Raw genomic sequence first — 19,663 nt, 5'->3', positions numbered from 1 at the left:
ACATTTATGCCCTCCACCACCGATGCAGAGAGGCAGTAGTGTGTACCATCTACAAGATGCACTACAGCAACTCACCAAGGTTCCTTCGACAGTACCTTCCAAACCTGCGATCTTTACCACCTGGAAGGACAAGAGCAGCAGACGGATGGGAACACCACTACTTGCAAGTTCCCTTCCAAGTTCCAAGTCACACATCACCCTGACTTCAACTACATTGCTGCTCCTTCACTGTTGCTGGGTCAAACTCCTGGAACTCCCTTCCTAACAGCACTGTGGGTGTACCTACACCACATGAACAACAGTAGTTCCAGAAGGTGGCTCACCACCACCTCTCAAGGGCAATTAAGGATGAGCAATAAATGCTGGCATTGCCAGCGATGCTCACATCCTACAAATGAATTTTTAAAAACCTCAATGAAGCACCCCTGGTCTACTTGCAATTCTCCATAGATGTAATTTGGCTTTTTTTTTTTCTAGAAGAGCTATTTACACTGGCCCTACTGGTCTGAGACTAGTAGCTGCAATTTGGGTTTCATCTATATAGTACTGAATTACATTAATTAATTCAGAGCTTTCTCCTGAACAGTTTGATTGTTCATATATCCCCATGGCACTTTTTACACGAAGTTTAACACCACACTGAATGTGCACATTCCATGTGTTGCCAAACTCCTCCAGGGAGAGTCACTCAATATTGCTCTGGACTCAGGTTGCGCTTGACTGCAGATTCTCAATACACATTTAGATACAGTAGAACTGTACAGTATAATAGAAATGGTTTTACACTGTAGCTAATCTTGCAGTGTAAATATTCGTATGTTCACCCTAAAAAGTAATTTAACTAAGGCGATAGAAATATTTTATTGAAAATTTAAATCATTAGCCATCATGCTATCCCTTCCATCACTGTACAGCAACACATAAGTGGTAATACTCATAAATGATTCAAAGATTTTCTAAAATGAAAATATTGACATACATCAAGCCATTTCAAACATCCTTTGTTTTTTTCAGTTTTATTTTCTACTGTGGGCTTTTTAACACAAGAATGAAATGGGATCATTACTTATAGTATGCCATATAAGGCATCTCAATCCATTGTGACAGGAAGGCAAAGATTTGTGCCGATGAACTAGCACAAAACAGTACTTCATGCCACTGAATAAAATAATCTTTTAGAAAGGGTTATACATGGTTCTGAAGTCACTTACTTGTTAGTTGGGCTTCAGCGAACTTCACTAAACAGTTAACTCCTTCAGTTTCCTCCTGTAGCTTCAACCAGTCCTGCTCATGGAAGAGGTAAAGCTTGGCATCTTTGTCAGCAGCCACGGTTTTGTTGCCTATCTGGCAGCTTAGTAAAGCATTCACACCTAAAGATTAAATATGTAATCACACTGTAAAGACTCAAAATAACCAAATATCCACATAAGCATAGAGAATGTACACCTTGGCAGCAAAAAACATAATGTAAATGTAAATTAGAGTGCATGAATTCAATGCCAGATCAGATACAGAAAGAGAAATAGAGAGGGAAAGAAAGATTGGATTAAGGGAGAGAAGAAAAAGAGACAAAGGATTTTTTTTAAATATCGATTTTTAAAACCTCCAATCATTAAAACCTGAAGGAATAAAAATAACTTGAGATAGTTAGTTTCAGTGCCAGAGTGGTTGACTGGCAGTAATAGGCAGTTATCACATCATGAAAAGTGTACTTAGGCTGAAATGGACAAGATTTAATTTTCTGTGGGAAGTCTAGTTTGTATCTACCGCACAAACACAGCACCTTCATGCTATTCAATGCATTTCAATGGTGAGCAACACAGTGAAATGCCATTTTTGTGAAGAGCAGCACAACTCCAGACAGCAATTTTTGGATATTTGAGTTTAACTGTATATTGGTCCCTCACCTGAAGTTGCTAACATTTTCACATAAATAACAGTGAGAGTTATGAATTGTGTGAGGTCACTTTTGGAGTGGCAGTCTCAAAAAAAACCCGAGAAAATGTAAGCATTTTTTAATTCAGTCTCAGGATTAGGTTTGCTGTTGGCAAAGATGGCATTTATTGCCCATCCCTATTTTCCCCAAGAAGATGGCAATGGGCCTTCTTTTTGAACTGCTGTATGCAGCAATTTGATACAACTGAGTGGCTTGATATGCCACTAAAATCACTTTCTTTTCTTTCCCTCTCCGTCTCTTCTTGTGTGTCTGTGGGTGCGAGCGAACGCGTGAGCAGATACAGTTACGACAATTTTGGGATACGGTGTGTTGATCAATAAACAATTGATTTTCTGTTTTTTAAAACCTACAAGAAAACCTGTCGCTGTCTGTTTATTTGAAATAAAACACCAAGGGGTTAAACCCTAATAACACTTGCTGCGATCAGACGAGAAGTTGAACAGTGGGAACCACCCACATCGCACCACGTGGCCGTAACAATAGCTTCACACTTCTCCACATTATATTCCATTTTCCACATTCTTGCCCACTTAACTTGTCTAAATCCTTTTGCAGCTTCCTTACATCTTTCTCATAGCATACTTTCCCACCTAACCTTGTGTCCAAGTTTGCTGATGATACATTACACTTGGTCGCCTCATCTAAGTCATTGATATAGATTGCAAATAGCTCATACAAGGACATCCAAATCCTAAGAATACCAACATTGAACAGTTTTTCATCTTTTAAAAAAAATTCAATTTTTCTCTTCTTCCTAGAAAAATGAATAACTTCACATATTCCCACATTATACTCCATCTGCCACCTTCTTGCCACTCAGTTAATCTATCTATTGCCCTTTGCAGACACATTGGACAGAATTTTAATGAAACCCACCCGCTTGCAACAGGTGGGGGAGCTGCCAGCAGCGGGTTGGGAACCCAATTATTACTGGAGTGAGCTTTGCTGTGTTTTAACTCAGCCACAATATTAGCATGCCACTTTTTAATAATCAATCATGGGATGTGGGCACGGCTGGCAAGGCCAGCATTTCAGGTTCTGGGTTTCTCAACCAGAGTGCGGGCGTGATGACAACCTGCACTGATCAATGGAACGGTTTCTATTTAAAGGAACCCAGACAAGACAGATCGATTCTTGAAGCTTCACCAATTTGAAGAATGGAAGCACAACGCGGGAAAGCAACCTTGACCATTGCAGAGGCGGCAGCTATGGAGATTGGCAGGGTGACAGAGTGCATAGCCATCAGCAATGGAGAGATGGACGTCTTCGAGATACCTGGTGACAGAATTACATTTCACACTGCCACTTGGCACACTGCAATCACTCATGATGATTTGCTGTCACCACTAACTGAAATGTGAACATCTGCACACTGATGACTTTGAAACTTTTCCCCATGGTAGTTCTAATTCATGTCCTTCATCTCCCAAAGATCCTTCAAGAGTGACAAAGGAGCTGGAGGGGGAGGAGGCTGAGAGTCCTCAGGAGGTGATCACACACTCAGAATAAGCAGTCACATGACTCATGTATCCCATTCACCAGCTCGGATATACTTTGGTGGGGCCTCCAAGGGAGATAACTAGGTTGTCACGTGGTAAGGCGCACACGTGAGCAGGGTTTGGAGACAGGGACAGCAGTACAGAGTCCCTGTCAGAAGGCGCAGGACACTCTAAGCTCTGCTCAGCTGGAGGTAGATGCCGAGTCTCAGGGGTCATCCACGAAGAGGACAATTCTGGAGCAGCAACAGAAAATATGTGAGATTCTGTCTTGATCACGAGTGCCATGATGTCTCAAGCCTTTGCATTGACACACCTACCAAGAAAGAATGGCAACCTGCATAGAGCATCAGACATCGCAGGCAACAGAGTGCATACTTGCCCTCAACAATGGCCTTGAACACTCATTTTGCCACTTTAAATAGGATGGAGGAAAGCCTTGTCTTGGCTGTTCAATGCTTCACTGAATTGCAGCAAAGGATTCTCCAGCTCTTGGTTAGTAAAGAGAAGGTGGGCCAAGAAAATGAAGATGGAGAAAGCCAAAGGAAGTGGAAACTCTGCTCAAGGCTTTACCATTTCTCATCCATTTTGCCCCCCTCCCAACCCCCTTCAGTCAGAGGCTCCTGCCCCGAAGACCGTGTCTGCCCCTGCAAAGGTGCAGGTGGGACAGATTTGGTGAGGTCCTTATGGGTCCCGAAATCCAGAAAATGTCTGCTACGAGCCTCTCAGCTGTCACTACAGGGGAACAAGCAGCCTGCCTCTAGCTCTTCTGATGCCACAGTGTTAGCATTAACTAAAAGTAATAGGAAAAGGAAGACTTTTTAGTTGCACAAGGGGATTCACTTTGGTGATTGCAACATCATCACTGTCTGAATGTTTTTGAAAATGTAAATGAATCATGCACTTTATCACAAGTATCTATCGTCCGATCATCTCCATTGTTGCCTCCTGCCTTCCAAATGGACATTAGCCTTCAGGAGAATGGTATGACTAGGGTGGAAGATGAGCAAGGGGTGCAAATGAGATGGAGATGGAAGAACTTTTGACTGTGGTAATGATCTGTACTGGAGGTGCTATGGGTCTGGTGGGGGGCTTGGTGGGTTCAACATTGTTGTGCTATAAGGCTTCACACACTCAAGTTATCTGAACCGTACCTTGATGAGTCTATTGCGGGCTTCTCTGGCAGCTCGGTGAGTGGCTGCAGACACTCTGGCCACATCAGGCTCCTCCTCATCCTGCTCCTCCACTGAGGATGCAGAGTGGCCCTCACCTTCCTCCTCCTGCAGCTTGAACCCTCTCTGCAATGTTATGTTGTGCAAGGCACAGCAGACCATTACCATTCTGGACATCCTTGCTGGTACATACTAAAAGGGTGCCCCCTGACCTATCCAGACATCTGAACTGTATCTTCAGCAACAAAATGTCTTGTTATATGAGTGCCCTTGTGGCTCCAGATGTACCTTTCCTCTGTATTAGTCATTGGGCTCCTCACAAGTGTCAGCAGCCACATCCTCGGAGGATAGCCCTTGTCTCCAAGAAACCGCCTACTCACTCTGCTTGGAGCTGTGAAAACCTGTGGAAGCTGTGACTGGCGCAGAATAAAGGGATCATGGCAGCTTTCAGGATATTTTGCACAGACATGAAAACCTTCCAGTGGTTACAGTCAGAAACAAGGGAATTTATTATGGGGAACAAAGAAATGGCTGACCTACTAAATGCATACTTTGATTGTCTTCACAAAGGAGGACACAAATATCACACCAGAAATGTTGGGGAACACAGGGCTTAGTGAGAGAGAGGAACTGAAGGAAATCAGTATTAGTAGAGAAATGGCGTTGGGGAAATTGATGGGATTGAAGGCCGATAAATCCCCAGGGCCTGATGGTATGCATCCTGGAGTAATTAAGGAAGTGGCCCTAAAAATAGTGGATGCATTGGTGGTCATCTTCCAAGATTCTATAGACTCTGGAACAGTTCCTACAGATTGGAGGGTAGCTAATGGAACCCCACTATTTAAAAAGGGAGGTAGAGAGAAAGCAGGGAATTATAGACCAGTCAGTCTGATGCCGGAAGTGGGGAAAATTCTAGAATCCATTATCAAAGATTTTGTAGCAGAGCACTTAGAGAACAGTGGTAAAATCAGGCAGAGTCAGCATGAATTTACGAAAGGAAAATCATGCTCGACAAAACTACTAGAATTCTTCGAGGATGTATCCAGTGGAGTTGATGAGGGGCAGCCAGTGGATGTGGTTTATTTGGACTTTCAGAAGGCTTTCGACAAAGTCCCACATAAGAGATTAGCGTGGAAAATTAAAGCACATGGGATTGGGGGATAGTGTATTGCGATGGATAGAAAACTGGTTGGCAGACAGGAAACAAAGAGTAGGGATAAATGGGTCTTTTTCAGAATGGCAGGCAGTGACTAGTGGGGTACCATAGGGATCAGTGCTAGGACCCCAGCTATTCACAATATATATTAACGATTTAGATGAGGGAACTAAATGTAATATCTCCAAATTTGCAGATGACACAAACCTGGGTGGGAGGGTGAGTTATGAGGAGGATTCAGAGAGGCTTCAGGGTGATTTGGACAAGTTGAGTGAGTGGGCTAATGCATGGCACATGCAGTATAATGTGGATAAATGTGAGGTTATCCACTTTGGTAGCAAAAACAGGAAGGCAGATTATCTGAATGACTATAAACTGAGAGAGGGGAATATGCAGCGAGACCTGGGTGTTTTCGTACACCAGTCGCTGAAGGTAAGCATGCAGGTCCAACAGGTGGTAAAAAAGGCAAATGGTATGTTGGCCTTCAAAGAGAGAGGATTCGAGTTCAGGAGCAGGGATGTCTTGCTGCAGTTATACAGGGCCTTGGTGAGGCCACACCTGGAATAGAGTCATTGAGCCATAGAGAGATACAGCACTGAAACAGGACCTTCGGCCCACCAAGTCTGTGCCGACCATCAACCACCCATTTATACTAATCCTACATGAATCCCATTTCCCTCTCACATCCCCACTTTCCCTCAATTCTCCTACCTACACTAGGGGCAATTTACAATAGCCAATTTACCCATCAACCCACAAGTCTTTTGCATGTGGGAGGAAACTGGAGCACCCGGAAGAAACCCACACAGGTCACAGGGAGAATTTGCAAACTCCGTACTGGCAGTACCCAGAACCGAACCCGGGTCGCTGGAGCTGTGAAGCTGCGGTGCTAACCACTGCGCCGCCCTTGTGTGCAGTTTTGGTCTCCTTATCTGAGGAAGGATGTTCTTGCTATAAAGGGAGTGCAGCGATTCCTGGGATGGCGGGACTGATGTATGAGGAGAGATTGAGTCGGTTCGGATTACATTCACTGGAGTTCAGAAGAGTGAGGGGGATCCCATAGAAACCTATAAAATTCTAACAGGACTTGACAGATGCAGGAAGGATGTTCCCAATGGTGGGGGAGTCCAGAACCAGGGGTCATAGTCTAAGGATACAGGGTAAACCTTTCAGGACTGAGATGAGGAGAAGTTTCTTCACCCAGAGAGTGGTGAGCCTATGGAATTCGCTACCACAGAAAGTATTTGAGGCCAAAACATTGTATGTTTTCAAGAAGGAGTTAGATATAGCTCTTGGGTCTAAAGGGATCAAAGGGTATGGGGAGAAAGCGGGAACAGGTTACTGAGTTGGATGATCAGCCATGATCATAATGAATGGCGGAGCAGGCTCGAGCTGTACTGAAGGAGGGCACTATGGAGGACTCGAGCAGTGAGACAATATGAGCAGAACTCAGAAATAGGAAGGGTGCGGTAACAATGTTGGGGCTGTACTACAGGCCTCCCAACAGCGAGCGTGAGATAGAGGTACAAATATGTAAACAGATTATGGAAAGATGTAGGAGCAACAGGGTGGTGGTGATAGGAGATTTTAATTTTCCCAACATTGACTGGGATTCGCTTAATGTTAGAGGTCCAGATGGAGCAGAATTTGTAAGGAGCATCCAGGAGGGTTTTCTAGAGCAGTATGTAAATAGTCCAACTCGGGAAGGGGCCATACTGGACCTGGTGTTGGGGAATGAGCCCGGCCAGGTGGTTGAAGTTTCAGTAGGGGACTACTTTGGGAATAGTGATCACAATTCCGTAAATTTTAGAATACTCATGGACAAAGATGAGAGTGGTCCTAAAGGAAGAGTGCTAAATTGGGGGAAGGCCAACTATACCAAAATTCGGCAGGAGCTGGGGAATGTAGATTGGGAGCAGCTGTTTGAAGATAAATCCACATTTGATATGTGGGAGGCTTTTAAAGAGAGGTTGATTAGCGTGCAGGACAGACATGTTCCTGTGAAAATGAGGGATAGAAATGGCAAGATTAGGGAACCATGGATGACAGGTGAAATTGTGAGACTAGCTAAGAGGAAAAAGGAAGCATACATAAGGTTTAGGAGGCTGAAGAAAGACGAAGCTTTGAAAGAATATTGGGAATGTAGGACCAATCTAAAACGAGGAATCAAGAGGGCTAAAAGGGGTCATGAAATATCTTTAGCAAACAGGGTTAAGGAAAATCCCAAAGCCTTTTATTCATATATAAGGAGCAAGAGGGTAACGAGAGAAAGGATTGGCCCACTAAAGGACAAAGGAGGAATGTTATGCTTGGACTCAGAGAAAATGGGTGAGATTCTAAACGAGTACTTTGCATCGGTATTCACCGAGGAGAGGGACATGACGGATGTTGAGGTTAGGGACAGATGTTTGATTACTCTAGGTCAAGTCGGCATAAGGAGGGAGGAAGTGTTGGGTATTCTAAAAGGCATTAAGGTGGACAAGTCCCCAGGTCCGGATGGGATCTATCCCAGATTACTGTGGGAAGCGAGAGAGGAAATAGTTGGGGCCTTAACAGATATCTTTGCAGCATCCTTAATCACGGGTGAGGTCCCGGAGGGCTGGAGAATTGCTAATGTTGTCCCCTTGTTTAAGAAGGGTAGCAGGGAAAATCCAGGTAATTATAGACCGGTGAGCCTGACGTCAGTGGTAGGGAAGCTGCTGGAGAAGATACTGAGGGATAGGATCTATTCCCATTTGGAAGAAAATGGGCTTATCAGTGAGAGGCAACATGGTTTTGTGCAGGGAAGGTCATGTCTTACCAACTTAATAGAATTCTTTGAGGAAGTGACAAAGTTGATTGATGAGGGAAGGGCTGTAGATGTCGTATACATGGACTTCAGTAAGGCGTTTGATAAGGTTCCCCATGGTAGGCTGGTGGAGAAAGTGAAGTCGCATGGGGTCCAGGGTGTACTAGCTAGATGGATAAAGAACTGGCTGGGCAACAGGAGACAGAGAGTAGTAGTGGAAGGGAGTTTCTCAAAATGGAGACGTGTGACCAGTGGTGTTCCACAGGGATCCGTGCTGGGACCACTGTTGGTTGTGATATACATAAATGATTTGGAGGAAAATATAGGTGGTCTGATTAGCAAGTTTGCAGACGACACTAAGATTGGTGGAGTAGCAGATAGTGAAGGGGACTGTCAGAGAATACAGCAGAATATAGATAGATTGGAGAGTTGGGCAGAGAAATGGCAGATGGAGTTCAATCAGGGCAAATGCGAGGTGATGCATTTTGGAAGATCCAATTCAAGAGTGAACTATACAGTAAATGGAAAAGTCCTGGGGAAAATTAATGTACAGAGAGATTTGGGTGTTCAGGTCCATTGTTTCCTGAAGGTGGCAACGCATGTCAATAGAGTGGTCAAGAAGGCATACGGCATGCTTTCCTTCATCGGACGGGGTATTGAGTACAAGAGTTGGCAGGTCATGTTACAGTTGTATAGGACTTTGGTTCGGCCACATTTGGAATACTGCGTGCAGTTCTGGTCGCCAAAGGATGTGGATGCTTTGGAGAGGGTGCAGAGGAGGTTCACCAGGATGTTGCCTGGTATGGAGGGTGCTAGCTATGAAGAGAGGTTGAGTAGATTAGGATTATTTTCATTAGAAAGACGGAGGTTGAGGGGGGACCTGATTGAGGTGTACAAAATCATGAGAGATATAGACAGGGTGGATAGCAAGAAGCTTTTTCCCCCCAGGGTGGGGGATTCAATTACTAGGGGTCACGAGTTCAAAGTGAGAGGGGAAAAGTTTAGGGGGGATATGCGTGGAAAGTTCTTTACGCAGAGGGTGGTGGGTGCCTGGAACGCGTTGCCAGCGGAGGTGGTAGACGCGGGCACGATAGTGTCTTTTAAGATGTATCTAGACAGATACATGAATGGGCAGGAAGCAAAGAGATACAGACCCTTAGAAAATAGGCGACAGGTTTAGATAGAGGATCTGGATCGGCACAGGCTTGGAGGGCCGAAGGGCCTGTTCCTGTGCTGTAATTTTCTTTTTTCTTTGAAGGGCCGAATGGCCTACTCCTGCTCCTATTTTCTATGTTTCTATGTATTTCTTTTCTCACCTTTGCCAGATCTGATGAAAGACCTGAAACGTTAACTCTGCTTCTCTCTCCACAGATGATGCCTGACCTGAATATGTCCAGCACTTTCTGTTTTTATATTAAAAATGGGATTCTGATGACGAAATGGAGATCGCCTCACAATCCTGCAGATGAAGAATGGACGGTTGTTCATCAGAAAGTACTGCTGGAAAATATTAAGGATAGCCCATGAAACTCCTATAGCGGGACATATGGGGAACCGGAAGACCCAGTTACATATAGGTTGATATTTTTAACGGCCAGGTCTTTCGAAGGACGTGGTGCAGTTTTGTAAAATGTGCCCGAGGTGTCAGATTGTGGGAAAACTATAACCTGCCATAAAACTGGCACCTCCAATTCCCATACCAGTTTTTGGGGAACCATTTAGCAGGGTGTTGGTAGACTGGGTAGGACCTTCACCAAAAACAAAAGCAGAACCTTACTATCATGGATATGGCTATTCGGTTCCCAGAGGCCATCCTTGAGAACAGTTTTTGCTCCGGTATTGGTAGAAAAGTTAACCCAGTTCCTCACTAGATATGGATTACTGATTGAGATTCAGGCAGATCAAGGTTCTAATTTTATACCTAAAATTTTCAAGAAGTTATGAATAATTTGGGTATAACACAGTTAAGGTCGTTAGCCTACCACCCACAAACACAAGGGTCTTTAGAACTACCATCAGACTCTCAAAACAATGATCAGGACATACTGTCATGAATATCCCCATGATTGGGATAAAGGGCTAGAATTTCTTTTGTTTGCCAGCAGGGATTCATCTAATGAGTTTACCGGTTTTAGTCCTTTTGAACTAGTTTATGGACATAAGAGGTCCTCTAAAACTAATTAAAGAAAAGTTTTTATAACAGAGGGACGGATCTTCTGTGTTAATTATGTATCCATGTTCCGGGAGCGGTTCACAAGAGCCTGCAAAGTAGCTCCGGTACACTTGAAAGCTTCCCAAACAACCAAGAAGAAATGGGCAGACAAGCGTGCCAAGACCCAAACATTTCAACCAGGGGATGAGATTGTTAGTATTACTGCCTTTATAGGATGAACTGCTGAAAGCACGCTTCATTGGCCATATAAAGTGGTCATTAGAATTGATAAAGTAAGTTATTTGATTAATACCCCATTGCCAAAAAAAGAGTCGACTGTGTCATATCAATATGTTAAACAATATTATCACCGGGAGGAGGATCAGCAAGAACAGGTGTGTCAGGTAGTAGGGACAGTGAAGGAGGAAAGGGATAGTGAGGATGAGGCAGAAGGAGGCCTAGACCATTCTCAAATTGAACCTCCTACTATCCGGTTAGCTAATACTGAATTATTAGGGAGATTGGACATGATGCTTTCATACTTAGATGTAGACCAATGAGAAGACCTAACAAGGCTACTCACAGCATTTAAAGAAGTCTGTAGTGACAAGCCAGGATGTACAACCTTAGCCACACATGATGTGGATGTAGGGGAACCCTTTCCTATAAAACAACATCCTTATCGCTTAAGTCTAGGGAAACAGGCCCAGGTGAAAACAGAAATCCAATACATACTGGAAAACCACCTAATTGAACCCAGTGAAAGCGGCTGGAGTTCCCCAGTGGTGTTAATGCCTAAATTTGACAGTTCAACTGGATTCTGCATAAGCTACAGAAAGGTTAATGCAGTAACAAAGTCAGACTCCTACCCAATTCCTTGCTTGGAAGACTGTGTTGACAGAGGGGGCAGTGTCACGTTTCTTACAAAAATAGATTTGTTAAAGGGATACTGACAGGTTCATTTAACACCCCGAGCTAAAGAAATATTTGCCTTTGTCACACCAGACGGTCTTTTCCAATGCCGAGTGATGCCACTCGGGCTAAAAAATGCCCCAGCCACTTTTCAGAGACTAAAGAACCAAGTGGGAGCCAGTGTTCCTAATTGTGTGAGTGGTGAGGGTGGCGAGTGCCTGGAACTTGCTGCCGGGGGAGGTGGTGGAAGCAGGTACGATAGCGAAGTTTAAGAGGCATCTTGACAAATACATGAATAGGATGGGAATAGAGGGATACAGTCCCCGGAAGTGCAGAAGGTTTTAGTTTAGGCAGGCATCAAGATCGGCACAGGCCTGTTCCTGTGTCGATTTGTTCTTTGTGTGGTTTACCTTGACGATGTGCTGGTATACAGTGACACTTGGAAGGACCAGTTGGAACAATGAGAAGCTCTGTTAGAAAAATTACAATTGGCTGATTTAGTAATAAACCTTGCCAAAAGTGAATTTTCAAAAGAGAGACTAACCTACCTCGGGCATATAGTAGGGCAAGGACGAGTGTTGCCAAGACAGCAAAAGTACAAGCATTGGTGGAGTTCCCTACCCCTAAAACTAAGCGAGAAATCATGAGGTTTTTGGGGATGTGTGGTTTCTACTGCAAGTTTGTAACACATTTTAGTACTGTAGCTGCTCCACTAACGGATTTACAATTAAAAAGAAAACCAAGGCAGAGTGGTCAAGGAAGTGCCATGCAGATTTTGAGAGGCTGAAAGTCATTTTGATTAATGAACCAGTGTTGGCTGCTCTGGGTTTCACTAAGCCCTTCAAGATGGCAATTGATGCTAGTGACCTGGGGTCGGTGCAGTCCTGTTACAAGACGATGAGTCAGGCATAGATAGGCCAGTGGGATACATTTCCAAAAAGCTAAATCGACACCAAAAAAGATATTCAACCATGGAAAAAGGAACCCTGGGCTTATTACTAGCTCTTAAGCAAGTCTATGTCTGCCACGACTACTGATATTGATTATAACCCCCTAGCCTTTGTGGAGTTTACTATTACAATCTTGTTCCTTAAAGATCATCCACATTGCAGGAAAAAAATAATGTAATTGCGGATGCTTTGTCTAGAATCTAACTTTGCTTTGAGTTATCTGAATGCAAATATAGTACAAAGCTGCACTGTATTAGCGACAGGTAAAGAGTGAATGGGAATGAGTGTGTAAATGTGTTTTGATAATCTTTCATCTGTTTTTCACTCTTTGTGATGAAATGCATTTAAAAATGGTGTTTCATTCCGCCAAGGATGGAGGTGTTATGAAAGTGCTTTCATTATTTTTGATATTTTTATTTTTTGCGGACTAGTGTTGAAACTGAAAAGATTCCATGGACGTGTTGTTTTTTAACCAAGTTCACTAGCAGGACAAGACGCTGTTTGAAAGCCACCTGTGCTGGAGGCCACCTGTGATTTGGGCTCAGTAAACAGCAGATCCCTTGGTGACTTCAGGAAAAATGGTTACAGAGAAGCCATATGTTATGGGGATCAGGATGTCAACTCTCTGTTTGGGGTTTGGACATTGTTTTCAGTTGAGTTGGGTGTGAACAGTTTGAAGACAGTTGGTGTTTTCCTGCCAGCGATAAAGAAATCACCCAGCTCACCTCTTTCTCTACCTTTTTGAAGGAATCCTGCCAAGATTCAGGGTGGAAGAGCAAAAAGTCCTTGGTGCAGTATAGCTACTGAGGAGCTGAAAAAAAAAATCCCTCGATTCAAGTGTGTGCTGGCGGAGAAACCTTGATGCCACATTTCTCCTAGAAAGCCTACTAGAATAATTCTCAACATCTCCAGAACGTAATGCTTCTGAAACAAACTGAGTGATCCGATTCTGTACACCCGGATGCCAGACTAAAAAAGGGACAACTGACTTCCTTCCATATCTTCTTTATTTTGTCAAGAATTAGCAAGTATTTGGCCAAAATCGTTTTTTTTGGTCCCTTTTTTGTAACAGACCTCTGCAGAGTGAATTTCTGTATTTTTTTCAGTATGTGTGTGTGTGTAATTGGGGAATTTTTAAAAAGGGAATTTTCATATTTTAATCGGTATGTTAATGAGCCCTTTCCTATCCTGAGTGGTGTGAAACAGGGCTGTGTTCTCGCACCCACACTTTTTGGGATTTTCTTCTCCCTGCTGCTTTCACATGCGTTCAAATCCTCTGAAGAAGGAATTTTCCTCCACACAAGATCAGGTGGCAGGTTGTTCAACCTTGCCCGTCTAAGAGCGAAGTCCAAAGTACGGAAAGTCCTCATCAGAGAACTCCTCTTTGCTGACGATGCTGCTTTAACATCTCACACTGAAGAATGCCTGCAGAGTCTCATCGACAGGTTTGCGTCTGCCTGCAATGAATTTGGCCTAACCATCAGCCTCAAGAAAACGAACATCATGGGGCAGGATGTCAGAAATGCTCCATCCATCAATATTGGCGACCACGCTCTGGAAGTGGTTCAAGAGTTCACCTACCTAGGCTCAACTATCACCAGTAACCTGTCTCTAGATGCAGAAATCAACAAGCGCATGGGTAAGGCTTCCACTGCTATGTCCAGACTGGCCAAGAGAGTGTGGGAAAATGGCGCACTGACACGGAACACAAAAGTCCGAGTGTATCAGGCCTGTGTCCTCAGTACCTTGCTCTACGGCAGCGAGGCCTGGACAACGTATGCCAGCCAAGAGCGACGTCTCAATTCATTCCATCTTCGCTGCCTTCGGAGAATACTTGGCATCAGGTGGCAGGACTATATCTCCAACACAGAAGTCCTTGAAGCGGCCAACACCCCCAGCTTATACACATTACTGAGTCAGCGGCGCTTGAGATGGCTTGGCCATGTGAGCCGCATGGAAGATGGCAGGATCCCCAAAGACACATTGTACAGCGAGCTCGCCACTGGTATCAGACCCACCGGCCGTCCATGTCTCCGTTATAAAGACGTCTGCAAACGCGACATGAAATCGTGTGACATTGATCACAAGTCGTGGGAGTCAGTTGCCAGCATTCGCCAGAGCTGGCGGGCAGCCATAAAGACAGGGCTAAATTGTGGCGAGTCGAAGAGACTTAGTAGTTGGCAGGAAAAAAGACAGAGGCGCAAGGGGAGAGCCAACTGTGCAACAGCCCCAACAAACAAATTTCTCTGCAGCACCTGTGGAAGAGCCCGTCACTCCAGAATTGGCCTTTATAGCCACTCCAGGCGCTGCTTCACAAACCACTGACCACCTCCAGGCGCGTATCCATTGTCTCTCGAGATAAGGAGGCCCAAAAGAAAAAGAAAGAAGAATGCTTTGCTTTGTTACTGGTTAAGTCTTGATTCATAATAAATTGATAATTTTGTTGCTTATAAAGAAATCTGGTTGGTGTATTTTATTCTGGGATAAAAATATAGTGGCCGAAATTTTACCGTGGCCGTAGGGGAGCCGTCCACCTACCGAAAAGTCACAGGCGATCCCGCCTCCGCCAGGCCTGGGGATCCAGACCAGATTTTACGGTCCCCAGGCTCTTAATTGGTCTTGGGCGGGACTTCCATCTTATTGAGGCAGGAAGGCCCGCCTAATGGAGCTGCCGGCCAATCAGCGGGTCAGCAGCTCTTAGTCATAGCAGCGCCACCGGGAGCAGTGGCAACTGCTGAGGCTGCAACCCAGCTGAAGACTGAAGTTGTCGGGGAGCCCCAAAGAATGGGTAAGTATTTGGGGCCTTGCCAGGGACAATTGGCTGGGCCCTAGAAAGGCACTGGCTGGGGGTGGGGGGGGGAGTGTTGGGCATTGAGGGTGGTTGGGGCATCAGGGGCAGCTCTCTGTCGGGCATGGGGAGCCCAATCAGGAGCCCTCTCCGCCCCAGGCTGTCAGAATGGCTTTTATTTTATCTGGCAGCTTTTCTGAAGCCTCAGCTACCCGCCTGCCAACCGTAAAATCCCCTGGCGGCAGCCAATTAACGGCCACTTAAGGGCTATGATTGGCCTGGGGCAGGTGGGCCGTTTCTCGCCGCCGCCCTGCAAAAAATGGCAGCAAAGGCATGAGAGGGTTGGGAAGTGCCCCCCCCACCCCCCCCCCCGAGCCTTCCAATCCATTTTACGTCCCCCCACCTCCCAACACCAGCCTGCTCTTTGTGGGGTGGTTGTGAGTAAAATTCTGGCCAGAGTATATGATTGGCTGTATCGATAACTGGTGTCATGCCAGTCCCCCCACCTGCCAAGAATGAGGCATTTTAACTTAGTCATGAACATTGATTTTAAACTGTCTAGGATACAATCCAGGACTGGTAAGACCAGCTGGTCACGTGACTAATTGGCTGTTCCAGGGTCTGTTTGCTCCTGGACTGAAAAGACCTCTCCTGGCTGCTCGCCACAGCCTCTCCTGTCTGCTCCCACCTCTTTCTCACAGAACTCCAAATCCACTGAAGACACATGAACCCCAAGAGAGAAAAGTCTCCGACAGCGAACAAGGTTTAAGAACAATATTGGGCCTCAATGAAAAGCAAGATCTACCTATAATCAAGGACTCTGTAGTGAGCTCGAAGATCCATAACAAAAATCCTCTTCAGATATTGCCTCAAACTTTTCCACTTTATTTCTTCCACTCTGTTCTGTCTCTATCTGCATGTGTGTATCGCGTATGCACGCTAGCGTGGGCGTGTCGTGTATCAGTAGGCGTTAACCGAATTAGAGTTTGAGTTTAATAAATTTCAACCTTTCTTTAATTCTAAGAAAACCTGTTTGTGCTGGTTTCTTTGCCTTATAATTGGAAAGCGGTAAACAAGGATTCACCAAGGGGGAGCTAAAACATCGTGTGTTTAAAATTAAACCCTATATGACCAGGTGAAGGCTGAGAGGGAACCCTGGACACCTTTCTCACCTGGTTGTTACACTGGGTAAACATTTAAATAGATGTTGTGACCTGTGGAGAAGTGGAACTAGAAAAGACAGTGGACTCCTCCTGCCTCGATCATAACACTATCAATGGCCAGAATTTTACAGTGGATGGACAGGAGCCGGACTCCAACGTGAAAGTCGGTGGTGAACCCCCTTCCACCTAGCCTGGGGATCCCTCCCGTATTTTACGGGTCCCCAGGCTTTAATTGTCCCGAGGCGGGACTTCCACCAACTTGAGGGAGGAGGTCCTGCCTCAGTGAGATGCCAGCCAATCAGCGGGCTGGCAGCTCTTAGTCCCAGCAGCGCCACCGGAAGTGGTGGCCACTGCTATGGATCGAGGAGGGAATGTAAGTAGGGGCATGCCTCACCAGGGGGAATCGGTCCTTGTGAGGCTGGAGTGGTCATTTGGGGGGAGGGGGGTGGGTTGGGAGGCGGGGCGGCCCTCAATCGGGCACCCTGTGCCAGACTGCCATGAACCCCGCCCCCCCACCAGGGCGCTGAAAGGCCGTCATTTTTCGCTGGGCAGCCTTTCAAGTCCTCAGCGCACCCACTTGCCACAGGTAAAATACCCGTGGAGGCAGGTGAGGGCCCTTAAGTGGCCACATAAGGACCTTGATTACCGTCGGGCTGGCAGGCTGTCCCCCCCCCCCCCCCCCGTCTGATGCCCTAAACTTGTCCAGAGGTGGAAGCGGGGCGGGAAGGCCTCCCGGAGCCTGCCGCTCAATTTTACGCCGCCCCCACGCCACCATCCGACCCTCTGGGGCGGCGTAAAATTCCGGCCAATATCTCTTTGCAGACACTTCGTGTCCTCCTGACAACATGGTTTCCTACCTATCTTTGTACCATCCATAAATTTGGCTACAAATTTGGTCCCTTCATCCAATTCATTAATGTAGATAGTAAATAGTTGAGGCCCCAGCACTGATCCCTGTAGCACTTCCCTTTACAGGGGAGATGGTAGAGTAGTCGTAATGTCACAGGACTAGTACTTCAGAGACCCAAGATAATACTCGGGACACAGGTTCGAATCACATCACGGCATCTAGTGGAATTTAAATTTCATTAATAAATTCAATTAATTCATAAAAATCTGGAATTCAAAGCTAGTCTCAGTCATGGTGACCATAAACTATGATTGATTGTCGTAAAAACCCATCTGGTTCACGAATGTCCTTTAGGGAAGGAAATCTGCCATCCTTACTTAGTCTGCTTTAAATGTGCCTCCAGGCCCACAGCAATGTGACTGACTCTTAACTGCCCCCTGAAATGGTCTAGCAAGCCATTCAGTTGTACAAAACGGCTACACAGAAGTTGAAAAGGAATAAAATCGGATGGGACACTCAGCATCAACCTAGATATTATAAATGACAATGGTAAAGGCTGCAAAGTCCTCCTAACATCTAGGGGCTTGTGTCAAAATTGGGAGAGCTGACCCACAGACCAGTCAACCAACAGCCTTACATAGTCATACTTATGAAACATAGCTAACATCCAATGTCCCAGACACCACCATCACCTTTCCTGGGTCTGTCTTGTCCCACTAGCAAGATAGACCCACGAGAGGTGGTGGCACAGTGGTAGACAGTCAAGAGGGAGTTGCCCTGGGAGTCCTCTACATTGACTCTGGACCCCATGAGGTCTCATGGCACCAGGTCAAACATGAGCAAGGAAACATCCTGCTGATTACCACCTACTGCCCTCCCTCAGTTGATGAATTAGTATTCTTGCATGTTGAACACCACTTTGAAGAAGCACTGAGGGCCGTAAGGGGTGGGTTTTGGGGGTGTAGAATCATGAGCCATGTATAAAGAGAGGTAGCCTTCATTTCTGAAGAGCCACCCTCTGGTTCTCTGTGCAGGGCCCAAGATGGTGGGATGGACTGACTGCTTCAGAATGAAGGTATCCTAGTTGTTGCCAGGACAATGGACATTCACCAATGTGATGTACTGCTCATCACCGAGTGGGTCGGTAGCGCCACTACTGACCGAGCTGGCAGAATCCTGAAGGACATATCTACCAGACTGGGCCTGCGGCAGGTGGCGAGGGAACCAAAAGAGGGATAAACCTGCTAGACCTTGTTCTCACCATTCTACCTGTTGCAGATCCATCTGTCAATATCAGTACTGGTAGGAGTGGCCACTGCAGAATCCTTTCAAAAACAAAGTCCTGTCTTCACGCTGAGGATACCCTCCATGGTGATGTGTGGCACTATCACCGTGCTAAATGGGATAGATTCAGAACAGATCTGGCAGCTCAAAACTGGGCATCCATGTGGCGCCGTGGACCATAAGCAGCAACAGAATTGTATTCAAATACCACCTGTAACCTCATGACTCTGAATAGCTCGCACTCTAGCATTACCATCAAGCCAGGGGATCAACCCTGGTTCAATCAGGTGAGCAGGAGAGCATGCCAGAAGCAGCACCAGGCATACCTAAAAATGAGATGTCAAACTGGTGAAGCTACAACACAGAACTACTTGCATGCCAAACAGCAGAAGCAGCATGCAATAGTCAGAGCTAAGAAATCCCACAACCAACAGATCAGATCAAAGCTCTGCAGTCCTGCCACATCCAGTCGTGAATGGCGGTGGACAATTAAAAATCGACCAGGAGGAGGAGGCTCCACAAATTTTCTCATCCTCAATGATAGGGGAGCCCAGCATATTATTTTTTTTAATTCGTTCACGAGATGTGGGCATCGCTGGCTAGGCCAGCATTTATTGCCCATTCCTAATTGCCCTTGAGAAGGTGGTGGTGAGCTGCACCATCAGTGCAAAAGAAAAGACTGAAGTATTCACAACCACCTTCAGCCAGAAGTGCTAAGTGGATGATCCAACTTGGCCTCCTCCTGAGGTCCCCAGCATCACAGATGCCATCCTTCAGCCAATTTGACTCACTCCACGTGACATCAAGAAATGGCTGAAGGCACTGGATACTGCAAAGGCTATGGGCCCTGACAACATCCCGGCTGTAGTACTGATGACTTGTGCTCCAGAACTAGCCACACCCCAAGCCAAGTTGCTCCAGTACCGCTAATCACTGGCATCTACCCGACAATGTGGAAAACTGCCCAGGTATGTCCTGTCCACAGCAACCAGGAC

General features: G+C 45.7%; 1 protein-coding gene across 3 annotated transcripts in view; it reads right to left on the bottom strand.

Moving 5' to 3' along the window:
* Nucleotides 1-19,663, bottom strand: part of gpr180 (G protein-coupled receptor 180) — a 162,498-nt gene that overhangs the window by 114,269 nt on the left and 28,566 nt on the right. For all 3 annotated transcript variants that reach the window (XM_068034370.1, XM_068034371.1, XM_068034372.1), the window contains exon 2: nucleotides 1,212-1,370. In XM_068034370.1, the coding sequence (XP_067890471.1) occupies nucleotides 1,212-1,370 (159 nt within the window). The remainder of the gene's footprint in view (nucleotides 1-1,211; nucleotides 1,371-19,663) is intronic.

This window comes from Heterodontus francisci, chromosome 6 (assembly GCF_036365525.1).
Source record: "Heterodontus francisci isolate sHetFra1 chromosome 6, sHetFra1.hap1, whole genome shotgun sequence".
Classification (NCBI taxonomy): Eukaryota; Metazoa; Chordata; class Chondrichthyes; order Heterodontiformes; family Heterodontidae; genus Heterodontus; species Heterodontus francisci.
The sequence above is the reverse complement of the archived record's forward strand: the minus strand, read 5'-3'. Positions and strand labels throughout refer to the sequence as shown.